Genomic DNA, 23,520 nt, shown 5'->3' on the forward strand with positions numbered 1-23,520 from the left:
TTTGGTTCCGTGGGGCCCCATAGTGTCACAATGGTTTCCATGATTCCATGGGGCCTTGCAATGCCACAGTGCTCTCCATGGATCCATGGTGCCCTGCAGGATCGCAACGGCCCTTTGGCTCCACGGGGCCCTGAAATGCAGCAATGGCCTCTTGGTTCCACAAAGCCCTGCTGCTTCACACTGGCCCCTTGGGATCATGAGGCCCAACAGACCCACAAGCGTTTCCTTGGTTCTGTGAGGCCCCACAGTGTCACAGTGGCCCTTGGATCCATGATACCCTGCAGGGTCACAATGTTCCCCTTGGTTCCACAAGTTCCTACAGTGTAACAGGTTCCACAATGCCCTGCAGTGTTAAATGGTCTCCATAGGAAGGAAACAAGTGAGCCCCAGTGGTGCAGGGGCAGATGAGAGGCAGCCGCCAGAGGCCAAGTCTAGCCAGACTTGACTGTATGGGCAGATTTTGTCTGGGAGTAACCCTTGGATATAGAGAATTTTAGACGCAGAATCCCAGTTTTTGCCATGGGTGCCTAGACAAGAAACACTGTTCTTTCCCATAGGAATAAAAGCACAGAGCCCCAGTGCTTCACAGTCAGATGGGAAGTAGCCCTTGACATGTCAAATTTAGTGGGACCTGTCAGACAGCCCCCAGGAGGCCAAACCAGGCAGACCTGTTCCATGTTCCATTGACTTCATGGGTCCTCAAACTGTCACAATGGTCTCCTTGATTCTATGAGGTCTGGCAATATCACAATGGCTTCTTGGTTTCATGACCCCCAACAGAGTCACGAAGGTCCATTGGCCCCACTCAGCCCTGCTGTGAAACCATGGCTCCTTGTTTCTATTTTAAATTAATCACAATCAAACCACAGTTTGATCATTGATCCGTGCTTCCATAGGGCCCATGATTTGCACAATGGTCTCCTTGATTCCCTGATTCCTAGATTCCACAGTCTCACCATAGTTTCGTTGGATCTCCATTGTCACAAGTGACCCATGGTTTCATGAGGTTCCATAGTGTCACCATGGCTGCTGTCAGAGGCTGGATGAGATCGATTTCCCAAGAAACCTTGGGATACTCAAATGCCGTGTGGGGCCAGGCCTGGGTCAGGCCTTGGTTCGTGGTGGATCAGAGCCCCACCCTCAGCCCTGGCCTGGCAGAGCTGTCAATCACACAGCAGGGGGTGATGTTAACCCAGCTCTGATTAGCCCAGCTGTTAATCAATCAATCAGACACCAGCAGCTGGTGCTACCCTAGATCTGATTGGACAAACAACTTGCAGTCCCACCCCAGGGACGGGCTCATGAAGGCCCAGGGGGTTAAAGCCAGAGCACAAGGCCAGCCCAGGGTCTGGATCCTGCCTTCTCCTTGGGTTCCTCTGTTGGCGATTCTGGAACCCCAGCAATTGGTACCTATGTGTGTGTCTTTCTATGGATCTTCTTTCTGTTGTTCTCTATTTCTTCTCCTTCTAATCCTACTTACCTGGAACATTTTTGGGTAACTATACATGTTAAGGGTTAAAGGATTTTAGGTTAAATGTGTGGGAATCCAAGGCACAGGGAATATTTCTCTGTCTGCTCTGAGGCGTCCTGACTCCCAGAGAAACACTGTCTTTCACATTTGCCCGTGGAGAGGACTTCCAAGTCTTTGACTTAGATTACAATTTACCAAAGTGTGAAATAGATAATAAGAATAGTATAGTATGTCACTTGGGTGAGAAATTTAGGTTTTTGGGATTTTTAGTATGGTGTAGATATGAAGCAAGATGGAGGAATTGGGGTGTAGCCCCTGTCTTCTTCATCTACTCCATTTTCTGCAGTGTTGGTGGCAGAGGGTGATTGGTCAAGGAAAGCACAGCGCACATGTTATATGGAGAGTCAAGGGATGAAGTATTATTCGATAAGTAGAAATAACATAGGTTTTAAGAGTTAATTGGATGAGACAATTTTAAAAGAGCTTGAAACTGTACGTTTTGGGGCCATTTTGCAGTGCTTTTCCAGTGCACTGAGCCTGGTGTGGACAGCAATGAAAAACTTTATATAAGATGACAATAAACAAGAAGCTGAAGACTGAAAAAATCCCTTACATCTCTTTTTACTTGGCACAGAACTGCTACAGGAGGGTTTCCTCCATCCAGGGAGCCCCCAGAAAGCCCAACATAAAAGAAACATCAATAAATGGTGTTATCCGAGTGGATTTTTGAAGAAACACTTGGCTGACAATGTTTGGAATAAGTTGGCTTTTTTCCAAATAATTGTTTACTGAAAGGTGTTGTCTTAATTGGCCAATCATGTGAAATGTGTGGATTAAAGGACCAGTGAGGTCCACCTGTAGCAAAGCAAGGTATAAAAGAAGAGGATTGAAAAGGCAGCCCTTTAGCTGTTTTTTTAGCCCTTAGCCTTTTGATCTGAGTCTGTGTCATCTCTGATTCAACAGTGACATTTGGGGATCTATGGGGGGCTATTGGGAATCCTTTCTGCACCCTGTAACCCAACAGGAGCTTCTCTAATAAATTTTGCCTGAAGGTCTCACTGTGCCCATGACATGAACCCCTGTGAGTGTCTGGGACATCCCGGCCCTTTGCCAGCCTGGGGACTCCTGGGATGTCACCGTGGAGCCCCCATGAGTGCCTGTGACAGATCAGTGCCTTTGCAGCCCAAGGTCCCCTGGGATGTCACCATGGAATGGCTGTGACTGTCTCTGACCACAGGGCTCTTTACCATCCCCAGAAAGCCCTGGGAGGTCTCCATGGAGTCCCTGTCTGTGCCTATGACATTCCAGCTGTGAAACACCCTGGAGACTCTTGGAAAGTCCCCATGGAACCCCTCTGAGGGCCTGTGGCAAATCTGATCCTTAGCAGGCAACCATCATCAGCCCCCTGTTGCTATGGTCAGTTTCCATGGCAACCATCACCACCCCCCCCTATTGCTATGCTCATTTTCCATGGCAACCATCAGCAGCCCCTGTTGCTATGGTCAGTTTCCATGGCAACCATCACCAGCCCCCTGTTGCTATGGTCCATTTCCTTGGCAGCTCCATGGAGACCCCATGCCAGGGGTGGTTGCCATGGACACCAGCTCAGGCCTGCAGCCACAGCCCGTTGCCATGGCAACCACTGGCAGCCCCATCCCCAGGCTCATGGGATCCCAGAACCACAGAATTGGCTGAGCTGGGACGGACCCATCAGGATCCTCCAGTCCAACTGCTGGCCCTGCACAGGACACCCCAACAATGCCAGCCTGGGCCTGGCAGCGCTGTCCAAACGCTGCTGCAGCTCAGAGAGCCCTGGAGCTGGGACCCTTCCCTGGGGAGCCTGGGCATGGCCCCAGCAGCCTCTGGGCAAAAACCTTTTCCTGACATCCAACCTGAGCCTGCCCCGACTCAGCTGCAGCCGTTCCCTCCACTCCTGTCCCTGGGCACTAGAGGGAAGAGGTTCCCACAGCTCCAGCCAGGGACCCACTCCCAAGGCTGTTGCCATGGCCACCAGGGCTGGGACCAGCTGGGATGCTCGGTTTCCATGGGCCGGGGTTCAGGCATGGGATCCCTGAATTTCCTGCTCCTGCTAAAACTGCACTGCCCTCACTGCCCTCCTGCCTCCCAGGGAAAGCACAAAAGGCAAAGATCCTGGGCTGGGATAAGAACAATTAATTGGGAACAGCAACGAGATAAGGAAAAAATGGAACAGAAACAATATTGTTGACAGAAGGGATAAATAAAACTGTTTACAGGGAAAACTAAAACAGAACTGCCTGGCTCTTCCCAGCAACATATTTCTACCACCTGGAAAGGACACCCTTCTCCTCAGGGAGAGAGAGAGTCCCTTTCCTGCCCCTGGCAATGACCTGAGGTGGGAGTGAATGTATGACACAGCCATAGCCAGACCCTCATGTTCTTCAGTTCCGCACCATCTCATTGCCAGGGGAAGGAATAGGGGCAGCATGGATCACAGGGAACATGGATCACCCAGGCTCTTCCCAACGTTAGACCTCCATGGGGGATGAAGCTGGAGCAGAGCACGAAGCTCCTCCTGCACTTGGGGCATTCACAGGGCTTCCCTTACTGGTGCCTCCATTGGTGATTTGTCAAGTTAGAGCTATGGGTGAAGCTCTTCCCACAATGGGGACACTCATAGGGCCTCTCCCCAGTGTGGATGCATTGGTCGGTGATGAGGTTGGAGTTTTGCTTGAAGCCCTTCCCTCAGTCAGGGCAGTGGAAGGGCCTCTCATCCGTGTGAATCCGCTCATGCAGGAGGAGATTGGAGCTGATCCGAAACCTCTTCTGACACTGGGGACACTCGTAGGGCCTCTCCCCAGTAGAGATGTGCCAGTGCCTGATGAGGCTGGAGTTGTGCTTGAAGCCCTTCCCACACTCAGGGCAGCAGAAGGGCTTCTCCTCTGTGTGAATCTGCATGTGCTGGAGGAGACTGGAGATGGTCCAAAACCTCTTCTGACACTGGGGACAGTCGTAGGGCCTCTCCCCAGTGTAGACGCATTGGTGCCTGATGAGTTCTGACCTGTCGCTGAAGACCTTCCCACATCCCCCACACTCATAGGGCCATTCACCAGTGTGGATCATCTGCTTCTCTGCCTGAGAACCTCTTCCAACACTCCGAGCGCTTGTAGTGCTTCTCCCCATCATGAAGCTGCTCATGGACCACCAGCTCTGAACTCTGTCTGAAGCTCTGTCCACCTTCCTGGCCCAGGGTGGGTCTTTCCTCCTCAGAGCACCCGGGGCTGGGTTTGCAGCCCCTCTTCCTGTGGAATCTCTGGGGATTTTCCTCCCCATTGCATTCCTGTGCCCTGGAGTCACTCACAACAGCCTCTTCCACAAGGTTCTTCTGTGGGGATTTGTCCTCTCTGGTCCTAATCCTCAGCTTCTTGTCTGGGGGAGGAAGAACAAGGAGAGGATGGGATTTGCCTCCATGCCAGAGGGAAGGGGAAAGAGATCCCCCCAGTGCATCCCGGGAAGGACGGGGTTGGCAGCAGGGTTGTCCTGCAGCCGGGGGCAGTGCTGGGCTGGGGATGGAGCAGAAGAGAGAGGGAAAGGGGCACTGACTTCCTCCTCACCTGCCTGGGTGTCCCGGGGATCCTTCCTGTTCCTCACAGCCTCCTTTTCCATCTGGCAAAGCTTTGGAAATGGGAAATCCTGTTTTCAGTGGAAAACAACAGATGAGCACATTGTTTTTTGTACTGGTTTGAAGGCAAACCTGGGGAGGGTCTAAACCAGAATTGCAATTCAAAACCAAAATGAAGATCAATGCAATGATACAGAAAAACTGCCTTAAACTGACAGAGTCAGGATATAACCTGACACCCTGTGGGTCAGGGTGGTGGCAGCAGTCCCATTAAATGGTGGCTGCAGTCATGTTGAAGTGATGAACATGATTCTGTCAGAGCAGTGATCCTGTAGAAGGGTCTGGTCTTCCTCTGAAGGTCCAGTGGTGGTTATGGAGCTCTTGTCCTCTGGGAATCCAGCAGGTAAGCTGCTCCTTGTGTTGCAAGGCTCAGCCTATACCCAGGTAGGAATGCTTGGATCCTCCCCCTGGGCGGAGCATCCCACAAGGGGATGATGGAATTTTATCAGTCCTGCAGTGACACACAATGGCCCATTCACAGAAGATATCTCCCCTGGAGGGTGTTATCAGGGGTGAGTCATGGAAGAGATAAAGAACACTGCCCCACCTGTTTATAACAGTTGCTGAAGGTGGGGATTGCAAACATGCATTTGGTTACATCTTACATTGCAAACTGAAACAGTGGGGTAATCCCCACTCAGGGGGTGAACACCACCCCCCTTACCCAAACTGGCTCAGGTGTAAAACCCCCACCCTGGGAAGGCCACACACACAGGGGACAATGTCACACTTGCCCTGCTCCAGGGGAGGTCTCTGTCCCTTGTCACTCCATTGCTCTCCCCCCCCCCCTTTTCTCTTTCTTTTTATCTCTCTCTCTACCTCACATTTACTGTTCAATAAAATCCACTCTGGATTTGGTCTCGTTAGTACCTTAATTGGTGCAGAGGCATCTCTCTAACAATTTTCTTAACCAGATTGCGACATTATTTTGGCACAGTGAGTTCAGGCACTGTTGTCTGTCCCCAAGTGCCTTTGACAACAGCATGGTTCCTTCCTCTGAGGAGATTGTGGTTATTTCTGGGAGAACTCTTGGAAACTTGGACACAGTCCCTCCTTCATCCTGGGGAACTTATGGGAGAACTTATGAGGAAAATGGCTTTTGTGGATGGCCAGGGAAAAAGAAAATATTTTCTTGTCCTTCCTTGAAAAGTTTGTTAAAATCACTGGAGGAAAGGGAGCAAATGATACCAGTGAGGCTGACAAGGTTCATTCACTCCAAGGTGAGGAACACAAGGCTGCTAAAAGTCCGAGAAGAAGCCCAGCTCAAGTAGCTAAATTCCCAAATAACTCCAGCCAGGGGTCTCCAGGAGGATTTTTTTGGTGAGTGTTTGGAGCCAGCAGAACCTGGACTCGAGCCCCGGATATCTTTGGGCTCCCTAAGAGGAGCTTTTTCGGGGCAAGAGGAGCCGCGATCACCCCTCAGGGGGGTCCTGGGGGGTCCACGTGGGGATGGCCCAGTACTGATGGGGCAGGACATTGGTTTTGGGGATCCCCATGAGAGTCGAGGCTCTGGAACAGGGGAGCTCCGGGGTGGGGAGAGGGGAAGGGGCGATACTGGAGCTGGGGGACCCCCGGCAGCCCGGAGATGAGGCGGGGACGGAAGCCCCTGACCCTGACAGGGACGTGTCCTGGGGTGACTTCATGATGCCCGTACCGCCATCAGTCTGTTTAGTCCAGAAATGAGTTCTGCACCTTGAAGGCTGGCTCTGAGAGTGAAGGGCAGGAGGAAGAAGCAGCAGTTTGTTTTCATACACTGCACTCACTCCTCCACATTCCGGCTCCTGGAGTGTTGTGATGCCTTAAGGAGCTGGAATAGAGGCCAGACGGAGTTAAGTGGAGTAAATTAGATATTTATTGTAGTGCCTTCAAAGGTCACACCCTGGGAGTACTGGAGCCACAGATGTGGCGCTGCCTGGATGGCTCTGAGATGGGAGCAAAAGAGGGCTTGGGTCACGAGATCTCACATTTTTGTAAATTTTAGTACATTTATATTTAGGAGTTAACTGCCCGATTAATAGCTTCAATAGCTTCAAATTATGAAGTTTTGTCTTCCTTGCTTGCTTGCCTGCCCTCCTCTTTTCATGTTGTTTATGCTTTGGGCCTGAAGTTTGAAGAGATTGTCCTTGAGTCTCCAGCTAGAACAGGATTGTTTTGTCTTCACCACTCTGTGAAAAGATCTCAGTAACACTTAATATAAAGCTAAAGCTGCACACCAAAACAGAACAGAAAAACTTAAAACCTAAGGTATCAGTTGTCTGCTGACAGACAGACAGCAGGAAAGAGGTCTCCTTTGCTTTCAGTTAGTTTTTAGATCACTTGAGGCAGAGAAGTTCCCTGGACTGTGGTTTTTCTTTTTCTTTGTAGTTGTTTAAACCTGCTCTGCACTGAACACCCCGACCGCACCAGCAGCTTGCACCTGCGGCCCACTAGGCTGAGTCTGGGCTGTGGCATTTCCAGTGCCAGAGGGACTGATAAGAGACTGAGCTGAGCTACTGCCCACAGAGGGACTTTCTGAGTTTGTCATCTCTTTTGTAGCGGCAAGAGGTTTTATTGTTTAATATTGTTCATTTTTTGTGCTGACGAATACTTTGCCTGTTAAATAAACAGTTTTTTTTCCCGTTTTCTCTGAGGAAATCTTTTCCTGATCTGGTTGGGGGAGTGGCTGCTTGAATTTGCTTTTTAGAGAAAACCCTTTTGGAGGTTTTCTCCCAAATTTGCCCAAATCCAGGACAGGGTGGTGGGAAGACAGAGGACCCCCAAGTGGCTGGAGTGGGGGGACGCTGGAGAGGGGGACCCTGAAATTCCCCCAGCATCCTTAAGCAGGATCCTGGAGAGAGGGATCCCCAGGACCCATGGGATTCCCAGCATCCCTGAGGAGGGGAACCACCAGAAACCCAGAGGGATGAGACTGGAAATGGGACACTCCTGGTGGCTTTTTTTTTTTCTTGATTTTTGGAAGTTTTTATGGACACCAGATGACTTCTGGAGATGGATTTGGTTGGGAGGAATTTCCAATCCAAGGGATTCACACTGTGTTTTTCCCAAACCAGGATTTCCCATTCCCAAACCTTGGCTGAATGGAGGAGGAGAAGACTACAAGGAAGAGGAAGATGGCCTGGGACACCCAGGCAGGTGAGGAGGAAGTCAGTGCCCCTTTCCCCCTCTCTCCTGCTCCGTCTCCCAGCCCAACATAGCCCCCGGCTGCAGGACAACCCTGCTGCCAACGCTGTCCTGCTGGGGATGCACTGGGGGGATCTCCTTCCCTTTCCCTCTGGCATGGAGGCAAATCCCATCCTCTCCTTGTCCTTCCTACCCCAGAGAAGGAGCTGAGGATGGAGACCAGGGAGGACAAATCCCTGCACCAGAACCTCGTGGAAGAGGCTGTTTTGAGGAGTGCCACAGTGCAGAATTCCAATGGGGAGGAAAAGTTCCATCCCACAGGAGGATGGGCTCCAAACCCAGCCCAGGGTTCTCTGAGAAGGAAAGACCCACCCTGAGCCAGGAAGGTGGACAGAGCTTCAGCCAGAGCTCAGAGCTGGCGGCCCATGAGCAGCTTCAAAATGGGGAGAAGCCCCACAAGTGCTTGGAGTGTGGGAAGAGCTTCATGCAGAGCAACCACCTCATCAGCCACCACATGATCCACACCGGGGAATGGCCCTACGAGTGTGGGGAATGTGGGAAGGGCTTCAGCTGCAGCTCCGCCCTCGTCACCCACCAACGCACCCACACTGGAGAGAGGCCCTACGAGTGTCCCCAGTGTCAGAAGAGGTTTCACACCAGCTCCAATCTCCTCTGCCACCAGCAGATTCACACTGAGGAGATGCCCTTCACCTGCCCTGAATGTGGGAAGGGCTTCAAGTGCAGCTCCAACCTTGTTAGGCACCAGCACATCCACCCTGGGGAGAGGCTCTACGAGTGTCCCCAATGTGGGAAGAAGTTTCAGACCAGCTCCAATCTCCTCCTGCACCAGTGCATTCACACAGAGGAGAGGCCTTTCCACTGCCCTGACTGCGGGAAGGGCTTCAAGCACAACTTTACCCTCATCAGGCACCGGCGCATCCACAACAGGGAGAGGCCCTACGAGTGTCCCCAGTGTGGGAAGAGCTTCTCAGACCACTCGTTCTTTACCCAACACCAACAGAGTCACCAGTAAGGGCAGCCCTGTGAGTGCCCCAACTGCAGGAGGAGCTTCGTGCACTGCTCTAGCTTCATCCCCCATGGGAGGACCCACAATGGTCAGAACCCTGGCGATCCACATTCCCTGGGATCCATGTTGGGAAGACACTGGGCTGGTTATTCTTTTATTTTGGCCCTAATTTTCTTTGGATTCATCTTCATCTCTTTAAACCAGAGGAAATTGGGGCAAAAATCAATAAATTCATCAAAGGCATCTAAAGCCTCACTTTTTACTTGTGTTTCAGGGGAATCTGAGATTCATGGAAATAATTGGGAGAATTTGGGGTTTTGGGGGGTAGTTGGTGTACTCGTTTCCCTTTTCTTGGCACTCAAATAGACAAGAGGGGATGTTGGGAATTTAGCTGCTAGAAACTGGAACAGTACAAAGCCGTGGTTAATTCAAAGTCCTGCACCTGTGAGATAGCATGTCCTTGGGCCTAGCTGTAGTATAATAACAAATAGTGAAAGAGACATGAGAAAAGACAGATGTAACCCCTAAGGAATGAGGAAGAGTTCATGGTATAGTTTAACCAATAGATTGCTTGGCTTGCAGAATATTCATAAGTTTATTATTTGATGTATAAGTGTTTGATGCTTTCTTCAATAAATGGGACCTGTGATGAACCACCTGGTGTCCGGGTCCCCTTCCTTCGACAATCTGTTCAATCTGTCACCTCAATGCCACTGAAAACTACTCAATCCCACCCCAAAATTCCTTGATTCCACTGCTCTTTGGTGTGGAATGGGGTTGGAAGGGGATTGAGCAAAGATGGCTTCAAATCAGGAGGGTTGAGATGGGCATTGGGTGGGGCAGGATGGGTGGGATGGGGTTTGGGAGGTGGAAAATGGGGCAAATATGGCTTGGGAAGGGGGTGTTGATGTCCAGGAGTGGTGGGATGAGTTGGGGTTGGGATTGGGGAGGTGGGTTGGGGTCTGAAATGAGACAGCCAAAGTCTGGGTATGATGAAGGGATGGGGAGCCCATTACTGAGTGACTTTTTAAATAATCCACATTCCTGAAGAGATTTTGAGGTCTCTCACATTTCTGAGGCAGTTTTGGGGCACTCCCCAGCTTATGGGAGTTTCCTGAGAGCAGCTCCATGGACCCCCATTGCCAGGGGTGGTTGCCTTGGGCATGAGCTCAGAGTTGTAGCCAGAGTCTGTTGCCTTGGTGCTGGAGAGCAGAGAAATGATGAATGGCCCCAGACATCTCCAGTGTGTGTTTGGGGGCAGGGAGAGTTCTGCAGAGGTGGGGTGGTCACTGCCCCACCCCAGCCACTGCAGCCTCTGGCCCAGCCCCAAAGTGGCAGCCAAGCCCCTGGCACCCCAAAAACCCCATCTGAGAGAGGGACCAGAGCAGGTCAGGCTGTGACACGGGTGTTACACTGACATCTCCCACGGCCCCAGAGCTCACAGCAGCTGAGATCCAAGGCTGACTGTGGATCTCTCTCTCCCTCTCTCTCTTCTTCTGACTTCCTTTTATCGAAGTCTGGATAACTTGAAGTTGGGCAGGTTAGAGTTTGCTCAGTCAGTGCTTTGTCAAGTGATTTACTGTAATTCAATGCTGTTTCAGATTTCCCAAATACCTCATTCTCTGAAGTTTGCAACTAAAAGTTTGTTCTCCACCCTCCTGAGCTGTTTGGTTTTTTCTCCCCTTGGCCATCTGTCCTGCAGGCTGTGCCCCCTGTGCGTGCTGCTCCTCTGCCCTGGCCGGCTGCACTCGCCCATCTCGCTGTGCCCCAGCGTTTCTCACCCAGCATTTCTGTGCCCTCCCTGGGCTCCCTGCACCCAGCGCTGCTGGCTCCTGGCACACAGAGCCAGGGCAGGAGCCCACCCTGCCAAGGGGCTCTGGGGCAGGGCAGGAGCTGCGATGGCTTCTGAGCTCAGCAGCTGCTCCTGGCATGGTTCCATGGAGACTGAGCACAGCAACGCTGCTGAGCATTGTCCCTGCTGAGGGTCACACACTGCCGGGGCACATTCCCTGCCTGCAGGATTGCTGAGCATTGTCCCTGCTGAGGGTCACACACTGCCGGGGCACATTCCCTGCCTGCAGGATTGCTGAGCATTGTCCCTGCTGAGGGTCACACACTGCTGGGGCACATTCCCTGCCTGCAGGATTCGTGCCCGACCCAAGCACTGCACTGATGGCTCCAGCGTTGCTTTCCAACAAAAACGGGAAGGCAAACTGTGTGTAGCTCATGGTATTTTAGAGTGTCTAAAACTTGCCAAGTCATCGATCTTAGAGGTGAGATCCATTTGGAATTAAGTGGATGGGAAAGTAGTGCAAGATGGAAAAGGGGAACATGGAAATAAAGAGAGGAAAACATTTCAGATGGTTTCTTTCCATTTTAATTTCACTTCTGGAAAGCTGTTTCAATTTTCCAGGAATCTTCTCCACAGTCCTGTCTGCTCTTTTCAAGAACCTTTCATAGCAAACGGGGTTAAGCTCCTGTCAGAAGCTGTGTCCCCAGCTGCAGCTTCTCTTGGCTTTCAGCACTGTCCGTGCAGCAGGATTCTTGCAGCAAAGCAAGACAAAGGTTTAGAGAACTGGACAACTTGTCCTTTCTTTTCCTGGTGGACTGGGGAGTTGTGCTGTTGGTGAGGTTTTCATTGTGACTGTTCCAACCTTGGAAAACAGGATGTGGTACCAAGACTTGTTGGGGAATGCAACCCTGACTGAATTCAGAGAAAGAATCTCCAGAAGCTGCAGCCGGAAATGGAGAGTTGTGTGATAATTATTCACACATCTCCACAGACACCTGGAAAGTGATCTAGAACATGAAAATTGATTGTCAGAGGCAGTTTCTTTCTGTTTTCAGTTTAGATGATTGTACATCTCTTGTGCTGGTATAAATCAAGAGCATGAAAACAATAGGTTCATGATAAGCAGCAGAACAAGCTGCATCTCCCAGAGTAGAAGACTGAAAGGATCTGAAAAGGAGAAATGCAGGGAATGACTTGGTGAACCTTGCCTGTAAGAAGGGTAATTTTTTCTAAGATTTTCCAATCCATTTCCTTTTGCTTTTCTCCTTCTTATTATGGCCATTTCCATCTCAGACTCACCATGAAATGAGTAGCCTGACCTTGTGGAAGTGCATGAAAAATGCCCTGTTCCTCTGCAGGGACAGTCAGGGTGGAAGAGGAAGCAGTTTTGATATAATTGTGTGATAGATGAGTAATGCGATGGTTGAGTCTCACAATTAAAAGGCAGATATTATGGATATGTTAAGACAAGTTTTATAGATTTACAATTATGTTTTACACCCCCTTGTGTTGTTATCACAAGGTTGCCTGGTAGTTGGGGTATTTGGGAGGGTTGGCTTGTTACTATGGCAACACCTGACTGTCAATCAAGATGTAAGGAAGTGACCTCCACCACTGGACAGTGAAGAAAGAGTTGATGAACAAGATTTGAGAGGGGCTAAAGGGTTAAAAGGTGAAACATCCATTGTGTGGACAAGCACATAGTGGGAAAAAATCCTTTGCTTCCAGTGCCGTTATATTTTCTGTATTCAGTCTTCTGTTGTATTTTTTGAGAAGGTTTTAATAATCCTTTTAAATTTTTGGAAGTGAGCATCATTTCTCACAAATGGGGACTTGTCCAGGAAATACACCTGGCGGCCTTAGGAGTTTTCAAAAGGGACGCCTCCCGCTACAGATTGGGCGTAGTCTGTCGGACTCTCCCAGTTCCACCAGTGGTTGCAGGCTGTAAGCCCAAAGACACCAGGAGACTGGATAATGAAAAGAGGGGAAGAGCGGTGGGTACCATTCACATAAATATTTCTGGCCAGATTGTGACTCTGTAATTCCAGTATATGAAAGTGAGCTTCATATTAGTAATATACTGGATCCATCCTGGTCCCTTGAAGCATCAGGATATTGGACGGTAGAAAGGAAAAAGGAACAGTGGCACGCATGGGGGGCAGGAAAGTGGGTATCCCGTAGACAAGGACCCCATGGCCGAGAGGACACGTAAGACTGAAGGGTTTGTGGGGACTTGTGAACGGGGTTCACCCATTGGGGAAACTGTGTTTGTGCCAGGATGGGGACCCACAGCGGGATTCCCAGCCGGCACACACCACGGGAGCCAGTGAGCTCTGTTGTTACCATATTTCTAGAGTCCGGTACCTTATGGGTGGTTTCCTCACAAGCAGCTCTTCACAGCAGTGTTGTTTCTGCTTCTTCATCAGGGCTCCTCTAAGGCTCTCCCTGACCGGCCAACCCACCCTTTTATCCCAGTTATCTTCATTAGCCACAGCTGCCGCCCATTTAGAACAACTAGGATCGGGGCAAGGCCACTTATGCAATACATATATTTTACTAGGATTCAAAGGCCACCTATACAATACACACTAAGATTCAATGGCCACCTATAAGCTCCACGTGACACTGTGGCTCGCACGGTGCTCAGAGAGGGGGCAGCCTCTGGGGTGCAGCCAGTGCTGTAATTTCCAGGGCCAGCCAAAGCCGGGCTGGAAGCAGGGTGATCACCAAGGGGTTTGCTGCAGGGGATCACCCAGGAGCTGGTGCAGCAGTTTGTGTGCTGCCAAGCCAAGGGGGTCGGGGCAGTCTGGCCACCAAGCCAAGTCGTGTCAGGGCAGAGCTGCCGAACCGAGGAGGTCAGGCTGGGCTGGCTGCTGAGCCGAGCCAAATCGGGGCAGGTGGAGCCGCTGAGGATGAGCCGAGTCAGGCCAGGGGCAGGACCGCAGCTGCCGAGCTGAACTGGGACGGGCAGAGCCTCCGAGTTGAATTGGGGTGGAGAAACCACTGAAAGCTGAACCAAGTTGGGTTAGAAGTTGGATGGAAGCTGCTGAGTCGAATCAAGGCAGGCGGAACCACCAAAGCTAAGCCAGGTCAGGCCAGGGGTGGGACTGCAGCTGCTGAGGGGAATTGGGCCAGGGGCAGGCCATAACCGAGCTGAGCCAGGCGGGACAGGGAGCAGAGTGTTACCGTGAGACCGGAGCATTGAACCGAGGAGGAGAGGAAGGGCAGAGACCAATCCACTGATGCAGAAGCCCCTGGATCATAAGTTTTTTTTGTTTTTACTTGTCAAAATAGAAGTACAGATTTTTGCTTTTTTTCTCTCCCTTCCCTTTCCTTCTCTTTCCTCCTTTCCTTGTTTCTTTTTTTCCCACCCCGCTTTCCTTTTCCCTTCTGAGAGAGGCAGGCTCTGTCCAGGGCAGGGCCTGTGGTTAGAAAGGTGAGCTCTGTCAGGGCAGGGCCTGTGATCACCAGTCAGGATGGGACTATGTGCAAATAGAGAATCCCCAAGGGGAGGAGTAGAAATTGAAGAGGTACCAATAGGTATACCCCCAGATGGCCCACTGGGAAGGAAACTAGCCCAATGGAAATATGACTCAAATACCAGAGACAAGGATCAGCTCAAAGTGATTCACTATTGCATGGTAGAATGGACCAGAAGGGAAATTAGGAGCAATCATGTATACTGGCCGAGATACAGGTCAGATGAAGGGTGGATGTGTCAGGCATTAAACATCCATGTAAGAGCTAAGAAACCATTCAATCGGGAAGAGAGTGACTACGCTTCCTGCTGTGGGAGGGGGAGACCTCACCCCCAAAGGTGTCATGGTCCGCCCGAGTGAATGGGTGACGGATGATTTTTTGTGCAAAAAAAATAACCAGCAAGGCACAGGGGGTTTGCAGTAACAAATCGACAAAATGCAATTTTATTGAAATAACCACAGCTGATATGCGTTGGTGAGGGAATCTGGGGAAGAGAAGGGTAAGACCAGGGAAGAGGGAGGAAAGGAGGACAGGTAGGGTATAGCTACTGAAACGAGTCATCATCCTTCGGGGGTCCAGCTGTCGAAGCTCACTGGTGCACGTTGCGGGGAGATCTCAAAGCACGGTCAGATTGCACCCCAAAATATACCGTTTTTCACTGGGGGAAGGGTGGCCGAAATAAGGTTTCCAAGGAGGGAAAAAGAATAGGAACAGAAGGAGGGGTGTTTATTCCATTGTTTTCATGGCTGAATGCTCGCAGGTGCGTTTATTCTGGGCAGTATTCCTCCCTTCGTGCACATCTCCCCCCTGAGCTGGCGAGGTGTTCAGTCCCAGTCTCTGGAAGGGGGTGCCAAGGGGGTTTCTTGTCTTGTCTTGGTTCTTTGATGAGGGGATTCGCATCTCTGTTTGTCTGTCACGGTGGTTGAAGGCAGGCAAGAGGGGTCTTCTCTTTGAGGGGGAAACCACCCCAGAGCTCAGACCAGCCAGGTCAGGAGGTAGGGAGAAAGTCCAGATCTATTGTTCAGAAAGGGAAGCATCCCCCTTTCGAGTTCAGCATGGCATATTCTGCAAACAACACCTGTGAACACACTGAATAAGGATAAGATTTTCTTTCCCAACTGGCTCAACAGTTTTTAACCTTTCAGTGGTCTTTTCTCTTCATGACAATTGTGAGGCAAAAATGAAAGATTTTCGGATAGACTTTCACATAAGGTATCAGAAAATAAAGAATGGACCCATTAGAACACTTACCCCCTCCACCTCCAATAGCTGCAGATGCACCTCCCCTACCCCCTGATGGGCTTAGTCAAAACACCAGAAACAGGGTGGCACAATGAGAGGAAAGCAGATCAGGGGATGGGAACCAAGCAGCAGGAATATATGCCCTGAGGGAAGTACCCCTGTGTGGGATGCAGGGAGGAATTAGATTTGCAGTTGTGACTCTCAGTTCTTCTGAAGTGAGAATGTTCAAGAAATAATTGAAAGGATTACTAGAGGACCTCACTGGGTTAGTGGAACAGTTAGACGGGTTTCTGGGGCCCAATATTTATACATGGGAAGAGATGCAATCAATAATGACCATTCACACCAGAAGTAAGGCACATGATCCGGGCAGCTGGGATATGGATATGGGAAAGGGGGCATGTGCAAGGACCTCCTGGGGATCTGAAAGTGCCCATAATGTGCCCCACCTGGGACCACAACAGCGCTGGGGACAGGCGAGACATGGAGGAATATAGAACATTGATTATAAGAGGTATCAAAGAGGCAGCTCCCCATAATTAAAATGCTCATAAAGCTTTCAATGAGCAACAAAGGACGAAAGAAACCATGACAGAGTGGCTAGAGAGACTGAGAAGGAATATGAGGCAATATTCAGGGGTTGACCCTGGCACGGTGGCCAGACAGATCTTACTAAAGATACATTTTGTCACTCATGCCTGGCCAGATATATGGAGAAAGTTAGAAAAGCTTGATGGTTGGCAAGAAAGGAGGTTAGAGGATCTTCTAAGGGAAGCACAGAAGGAGTATGTAAAGAGGGATGAAGGTAAGACCAAGGCAAAAGCCAAGGTAATGGCAACTGCCATTAGGGAAGGAAACCAGCACATGAAGAACAATCCAGGTAAGGGAGGGGGATTCTAGTGTGGGAAGATAGAAGGAGGGGAGATGCAGCTCCTTGGGACTGGGCACAAAAAGGTGAGTTTGGGAAACAGGGGAACTTAGGACCAGACTGCTTTTACTGTAAAGAGAATGGACATATTAGAAGGAATTGCCCCCAGAAGGAAAAGGGTCTATGAGACTGGGCAAAAAGGAGAAGTGGAAGACTAGGGATGTCAAGGGCTCTACCTTCTCATGACAGACTACCATCAGGAGCCCTTGATAACTTTAAAAATAGATTCCAGGAGAAAGAATTTGAATTCTTAGTAGACACGGAAGCTGAAAGAACTTGTGTTTTTAGAATCCCAAAGGGGGCAAGTAGTAGGTGCAAAAGGAGAGGAGTTCAAGGTCTCAGTTTTAAAGGAAGTAAAGTTTGAAGGGGCAAATAAAGGAGGAATCAGGGATGTTCTATTAGTTCCAGAGGCAGGGTGCAATCCATTAGGGCAGGATTTACAGGTGCATTAGCAGTTAAGCATTGGAGTATTCTCAGAGGAAGGAAAAATTGTAATTAATCTTCTCCCATTAAGGGAAGAGGATGAGGGCAAAATTAATGAGATGATGTGGGCAAAACTGAAAAATCAAGGCAAATTGAACATGAAACCTATAGTAATAAAATGAATTGATGAGAGCCATCCAGTCCAGGTACGACAATATCCACTCTCCCTGGAAGGGAAATGAGGACTACAGTCGGTGATCCAGGACCTACTTGAGGACAGGACCTTAGAACCTTGTATGTCCCCCTATCATACACCCATATTGCCAGTAAAGAAGTCAGATGGGACTTACAGGCTTGTCCAAGATTTGAGAGAAGTGAACAAAAGAACTCTGAATGGATGCCCAGTAGTGCCTCACCCCTATACACTACTATTTGCCAGTGATAGTAGAACAGGTGACTCATTGGGTAGAGGTGGTACCCACTGTGAAAGTCAATGCCAATGTTTTGAGTGAAACCCTTCTAGAATCAATCAGTCCCCAATATGGAATGGCAAACAGGAATGATTAAGACCAGGGAACTCATATGACATCGAAGATATTGCAGAAAGTTGTTCAGACCCTGGGAATAAAATTGGAATTACACACTCCATGGCGTCCACAGAGTTCCGGTCAGGTTGACAGATGAATGAATGAAACTTTTAAAAGAGCTCTAGTTAAGCTAATGATTGAAACCCAAATGTCATGGACAAAATGTCTCTCTTTGGCCTTATTAAGAATTAGAACCCAACCTCAGACAGATCTGGGGGTGTCACCCTATGAAATGATGTTTGGGTTACCCTTCTGGACCTCACCCCAGAAGGTTGCCATGTATGAGGAAGGGGAAACCAATGCCAAGAAATAAGTTATGTCCATAGCACAAACCTTAGAAGGGCTAAGACATAAAGGGGCAATTCCTCAAACTACTACCCTGGATTTCAGAATCCGTAATATTAATCCTGGAGATTGGGTGATGATTAAGTCATGGAGAGATCAGCCTCTAACTCCTCAGTGGGAAGATCCCTTTCAGGAACTGCTCACCACCAAATCGGCCATGTGAACTACAGAGCAGGGATGGACTCATGGCAACATAGTCTAAGGCCCAGTAGAAGAGCCCAAAGAGTGGACTGTAACATCCAGGCCAGGTGAAACAAGATTGACTCTCAAGCAGAGACTGAAAGACAACCAGAAAAACACCAAGATGCCCAAAAAGTGGAGTCAAGCTTCCACCAGACACCTGTTTTCATGGGTGAGAATTACCAGCATCTTTTGAGGAGAAGTACACAAGGGACTGTAAAAGGTAATAGGACAGCTTCTTTAAGAAAAGAAGACAAAGGAAGGAGGGCAAAGCTGGGTTGGCCTCATTGTTTGCTACCAAGAAGGCTCCATAGCCCTGCTGCGGGTAGCAACCCCGTAGGCATGGTAAGGTAGAGACAAAAGGACATACTGGACCTCTATAATTCCTCAATTGTCTTTTCATTCAACAGGGACTCTTGGGCAGGACCGAGTTGGCCACTGTACTCACCCCTAAGATACACTGACTATGGGTAGCAGCCACATAGGCACGGTAGATGGGAGTCAAAGCCATACTGGACCTCTGTGATGTCCTTTTGTCCATTCCAAATAAGTGTGTCTGAGGAAAATCTGAGATTTTTTTTCACCTGTTCCCACTGTCCTTGCCCACATCAACAGATGGTGGTGTGACTCATTCAAGAGAGAGAGAAAATTTTTTACTTAATTGTTCAAGCAAAATGGCTTAGAGAAAAAGAAAAGGGGGGAGTTTTATAGATGAGTGATTGTATGGTTGACTGTCAAAATTAAGGGGTGAATATTAAATATATGTTAAGAGAAGTTTTGTAGATGTATAATTATCCTTCCCCTCCCCCTTGCATTGTTATCACAGGATGGCCTCAGTAGTTGGGGAATTTGGGAGGGTCAGCTTGTTACTATGGCAGCATCTGACCTCCAATCAAGGTGTAAGACAGTGATCTCCGCCACTAGACAGAGAAAAAGGAGTCGATTGACAAGACTTTTGGAGGGGCTAGAGATATAAAAGACAGAGCATCCATTTTGTAGATGAGCACATGGTGACTGAATTCTTTGCTTCCGGCACTGTATTCTTTTCTTAATTCAGTCTTCTGTTGTATTTGAAAAGATATGAAAATCAAGACCCTTCTGTTGTATTTTGATAAGGACTTAATAAACCATTGAAAATATTGAAAGTGAAAATCATGTCTCACATGGGGTTGGGGAATCTGAGGCATGGCTGTCCACAATGGACTCCAGTTCCAATGTATAACTCTTCTGACATGGCCAGACCCCCTTAGGAGCAGCACTACAGCAATATTAGGAACAGAATGCTGCAATCACCTCTTCTCAAAAGAGAAAAGTAATAAAATACAGTCTTTAAAATAGGATTACATATTTCTTAGAAGCTCATTGAAATATTTCTCCGTAACTGTAAAAGGAAATCTTCCTGATGAACTGCTCCAGACCAGAGGGAAATCAAGGCAGAGCCATGGTTTGTCAGGATTTGCCTGATCCTAATGAGCTCTGAGTGCATTTGAAGCTGAGCCCTTGAACCTCAGGGCCTGAGAGGAGATTACACAAACCTTTCCAGGAGTCAAAGTCAGAGGAAAGACCCAAAGTGTCTCAAAGCATGAATGGGTCCCACTGAGGTCCCTCTCCAACACAGGCTCCTCATGGACTCCTTGCAGGAGAGAATTGGAGGCCAGGATGGCACAAAAACCTCTCAGAGATGGAGAGTGGAGAAAGAAAAATCCAAAGTACCTTAAAACCTTGAGTACCTCAAAGCATTAATGAGCCCCACTGAATGTCAGTACAAAGCTCTCAAGGGACTCATTAAAATAGATAATTGGGGCCATGATTGCACAAACCTCTCACAGAGTCTGTATCCAAAGGGCAACAGCAAGTACCACAAAATAACTGAAGTACTTTGAAGCATTAATGAGCCCCACTGAGTGTTGTTACTGACAAAGCCTCTCCAGGGACTAATTACAACAGATAATTGGAGGCCATGATTGCACAAACCTCTCAGAGACTCCAAGGCAAAAGCCAAACCCAAAGTCCTATGAAAAACCTGCAGTCCCGGGGACCATTCAGGAGCCCCCAGGGCCATTCCTGAGCAAGGCTCCTCAGGGACTCCTTCCAGCAGATCCTTGAGGCCACTGGGATGTGGGCTAGGGGGGGATGCTGAGGGCAGGACAAAGGGCTGACAGTGCCCAGCCTGGCTGGGGCTGTTCCAGGAGGCCCCAGGGCCTCAGGACAAGGTGTCTCCTCCCAGCCCTTGGTGGCACAGCCCTTGGTGGCCCTTGCTGTGCCCCAGGGCACCAAGACTTGGCTTCTCTTTTTCCCCACATGTCATCACTGCCTGCAGTTCTCTGTTCAGCCTGGGACCTGGGGACACTTTCTCTGTCGTGTTCCTCAGTGGGACCCATTAAAATCCAAGAAACCTTGGAATTGGATTCTGACTTGGAGTTCTGGAGAGGTTTCTTCAGCTCCCTCTCAGGGACTGATGTTCAGGGCCTGAGCACAAAGCCCCAGAGGCTCATTAAAGTCCTGGTGCTGTGTCTGTGCTGCTGAGCTGGGCTGGGCTCCTGGCACAGAGGCAGCTCCTGGTAACCAAAAAGAGCTTCAAAAGCACATTTCTCTTGATGAGCAGCTCTTCTGCCAGCCCAGCAGGGCTGGGGCACTGCCTGCAGCCACCCCAGGCACAGCACAGAGGCACAGAGAGCTTCAATCAGTCTGGGCTGGGAAGGTGCTGAGAAGTGCCTGGGGCAGAATCACTGCCAGCCTTTGGCACAGGAACCTCTGGCTGCAGGACAATGCAGCTGCAGCTCCTGGAGCCATCTCCTAAAGCTGGAACATCCCAATGCCTACAGACTCTGTGAGTACATTCTCTGATTATCTCTTGTGCAGAGCAGCCAGGGGTGCCCAGGGCTGTCCTGTAGAGCAGGGTCCTGAAGCCCAGGGCGCTGTGCTGGGGCAGGGACTCTGCTGCCTGCCAGGGAACGCTCTCAGCCAGCCCTGGCAGTGCTGGGGGGCAAGATCTGGGTGGGAGGAGACAGCTGGTAAGGCTTGGAAGTGTTCTTCTTGTGTGGGGAGGATGCTGCATTGTTCAGGACTGCTCCCAGCATGGCATTTAACTGCAGCACATTTGCAAGTAGATTATACAGGGAGCACAGCAAGGCAGGGGCTGCATAAAAGGGAAAATCCTGCTTTTTTTAATATACTGCTGTGGGTTGCCTGGATGGAGCCTATAGATTTTCATCTCTCAGTTCAGAATGGAATAATAAAAACATTTTGTCTCAGATCTGAATATAGCAGGCAGTGACAGATATCTGCACAGGGCCCCTTTGAGGCAGCATCAGTGTCTCTTTTCCAGCCTCCTCAGGGTTGCTCTGACATTCCTATCAGAGCCTGCAGAGCCAGAGCTGCCCCTGGGCAGTGCCAGAGCTGGGAGGGGTCTTCACGGCAGAGCTGAGCACCCAGGGCTGGGCTGGGCTCTGGCAGCACTGGCAGGGCCCAGCCCTGGGCACAGAGAAGCAGCTGCTGGCAGGGACAGCTCCAGGCAGCAGAGCCCTGGACAGGCAGTGGGGGGAAAGTGCCCCCAAGCTGTGCTGGGATATTTAAAGTCCTCTCCAAACCCAACTATTCCATGATTACTTTTCTTACAGATCCCCATGCCAAGACAGCTCAAATGTCCAACAGCAGCTCCATCAGCCACTTCCTCCTTCTAGCACTGGCAAACACACGGCAGCTGCAGCTCCTGCACTTCTGCCTCTTGCTGGGCATCTCCCTGGCTGCCCTCCTGGTCAACGGCCTCATCATCAGCGCTGTAGCCTGCAGCCACCAGCTGCACACGCCCATGTTCTTCTTCCTGCTCAACCTGGCCCTTAGCGACCTGGGCTCCATCTGCACCACTGTCCCCAAAGCCATGCACAATTTCCTCTGGGACACCAGGAACATCTCCTACAAAGGATGTGCAGCACAGCTATTTCTGATTTACTTCTTCCTTGGAACAGAGCTTTCTCTTCTGATTATCATGTGCTACGACCGCTATGTGTCCATCTGCAAACCCCTGCACTATGGGACCCTCCTGGGCAGCAGAGCTTGTGCCCACATGGCAGCAGCTGCCTGGGCCAGTGCCTTTCTCTATTCGCTGCTGCACACAGCCAATACATTTTCCCTGCCCCTGTGCCATGGCAATGTCCTGGGCCAGTTCTTCTGTGAAATCCCACAGATCCTCAAGCTCTCCTGCTCAAATTCCTCACTCAGGGAACTGGGGCTAATTGCAGTTAGTGCCTGCTTGCTATTTGGTTATTTTATGTTCATTGTTTTCTCCTATGTGCAGATCTTCAGGGTCGTGCTGAGGATCCCCTCTGAGCAGGGACGGCACAAAGCCTTTTCCACCTGCCTCCCTCACCTGGCTGTGGTCTCCCTGTTCATCAGCACTGTCATGTTTGCTCACCTGAGGCCTCCCTCCCTCTCCACCCCATCCCTGGATCTGGCTGTGTCAGTTCTGTACTCAGTGGTGCCTCCAGCCCTGAACCCCTTCATCTACAGCTTGAGGAACCAGGAGCTCAAGGCTGCTGTGAGGAGACTGATGACTGGATGCTTTCAGGAACATTAAACTGCTGGTCAATTTCTGCAAATCACTTGTAATAAAACTAGTTTTTATACTTCTTGTTGGTTTCACTTTGGAGATTTCTTTCCTTTGTTTTAGTTTTTCCATTCTGTCCACAAAGAAACATCATTGCTTGTGCCATTTCTTATTTTGTTTCTCTCAATGTTCCCCGTGGCCACAGACTGTGTCAATGGGGGACTGCACTCTTGGTGTATTTAAAGGAAGTAAAGGATGTCCCAGCAAAATTTTCTGCAGAGATGTCCTTTTGTTGCCTTCTCTGGAGCTGCAGCAGCAATGTCTGTGTGCAGAGCTGGGGGCAGATCAGTGCTGGCACATCAGCCCCGCTCCTGCTGGCCACACCATTCCTGATCCAGGCCAGGAGCCATTGGCCTTCTTGGCCACCTGGTCACACAGATGGCTCATGTCCAGCCTGCTGTTCATCAGTCCCTGCAGGTCCCTTTCTGCCTGGCTGCTGTTCAGCCACTCCATCCCCAGCCTATAGCACTGGGGCCAAATTGCAGGGCCTGGTACTTGGATTTTTTAAACCTGAAATTGCTGGATTCAGCCCCTCAATCCAGCCTGTCCAGGTCTCTCTGCAAAGCCCTTCTATGCTCCCAGATCAACACTCACATCCAGCTTGGTGTCATCTGCAAAGATATCCTAGGTTCCAGGGGCCCCCTCAGTGTCACAATGG

General features: G+C 49.9%; 1 protein-coding gene across 1 annotated transcript; it reads left to right on the forward strand.

Moving 5' to 3' along the window:
* Nucleotides 1-21,899: 21,899 nt before the first annotated feature.
* LOC131096442 (olfactory receptor 14C36-like) lies at nucleotides 21,900-22,832 on the forward strand. Its single transcript, XM_058044779.1, has one exon. It carries the CDS (start codon nucleotides 21,900-21,902, stop codon nucleotides 22,830-22,832), a length of 933 nt encoding a protein of 310 aa, XP_057900762.1.
* Nucleotides 22,833-23,520: the final 688 nt, after the last annotated feature.

Source organism: Melospiza georgiana, unplaced genomic scaffold (assembly GCF_028018845.1).
Source record: "Melospiza georgiana isolate bMelGeo1 unplaced genomic scaffold, bMelGeo1.pri scaffold_29, whole genome shotgun sequence".
NCBI classification, from domain to species: Eukaryota; Metazoa; Chordata; class Aves; order Passeriformes; family Passerellidae; genus Melospiza; species Melospiza georgiana.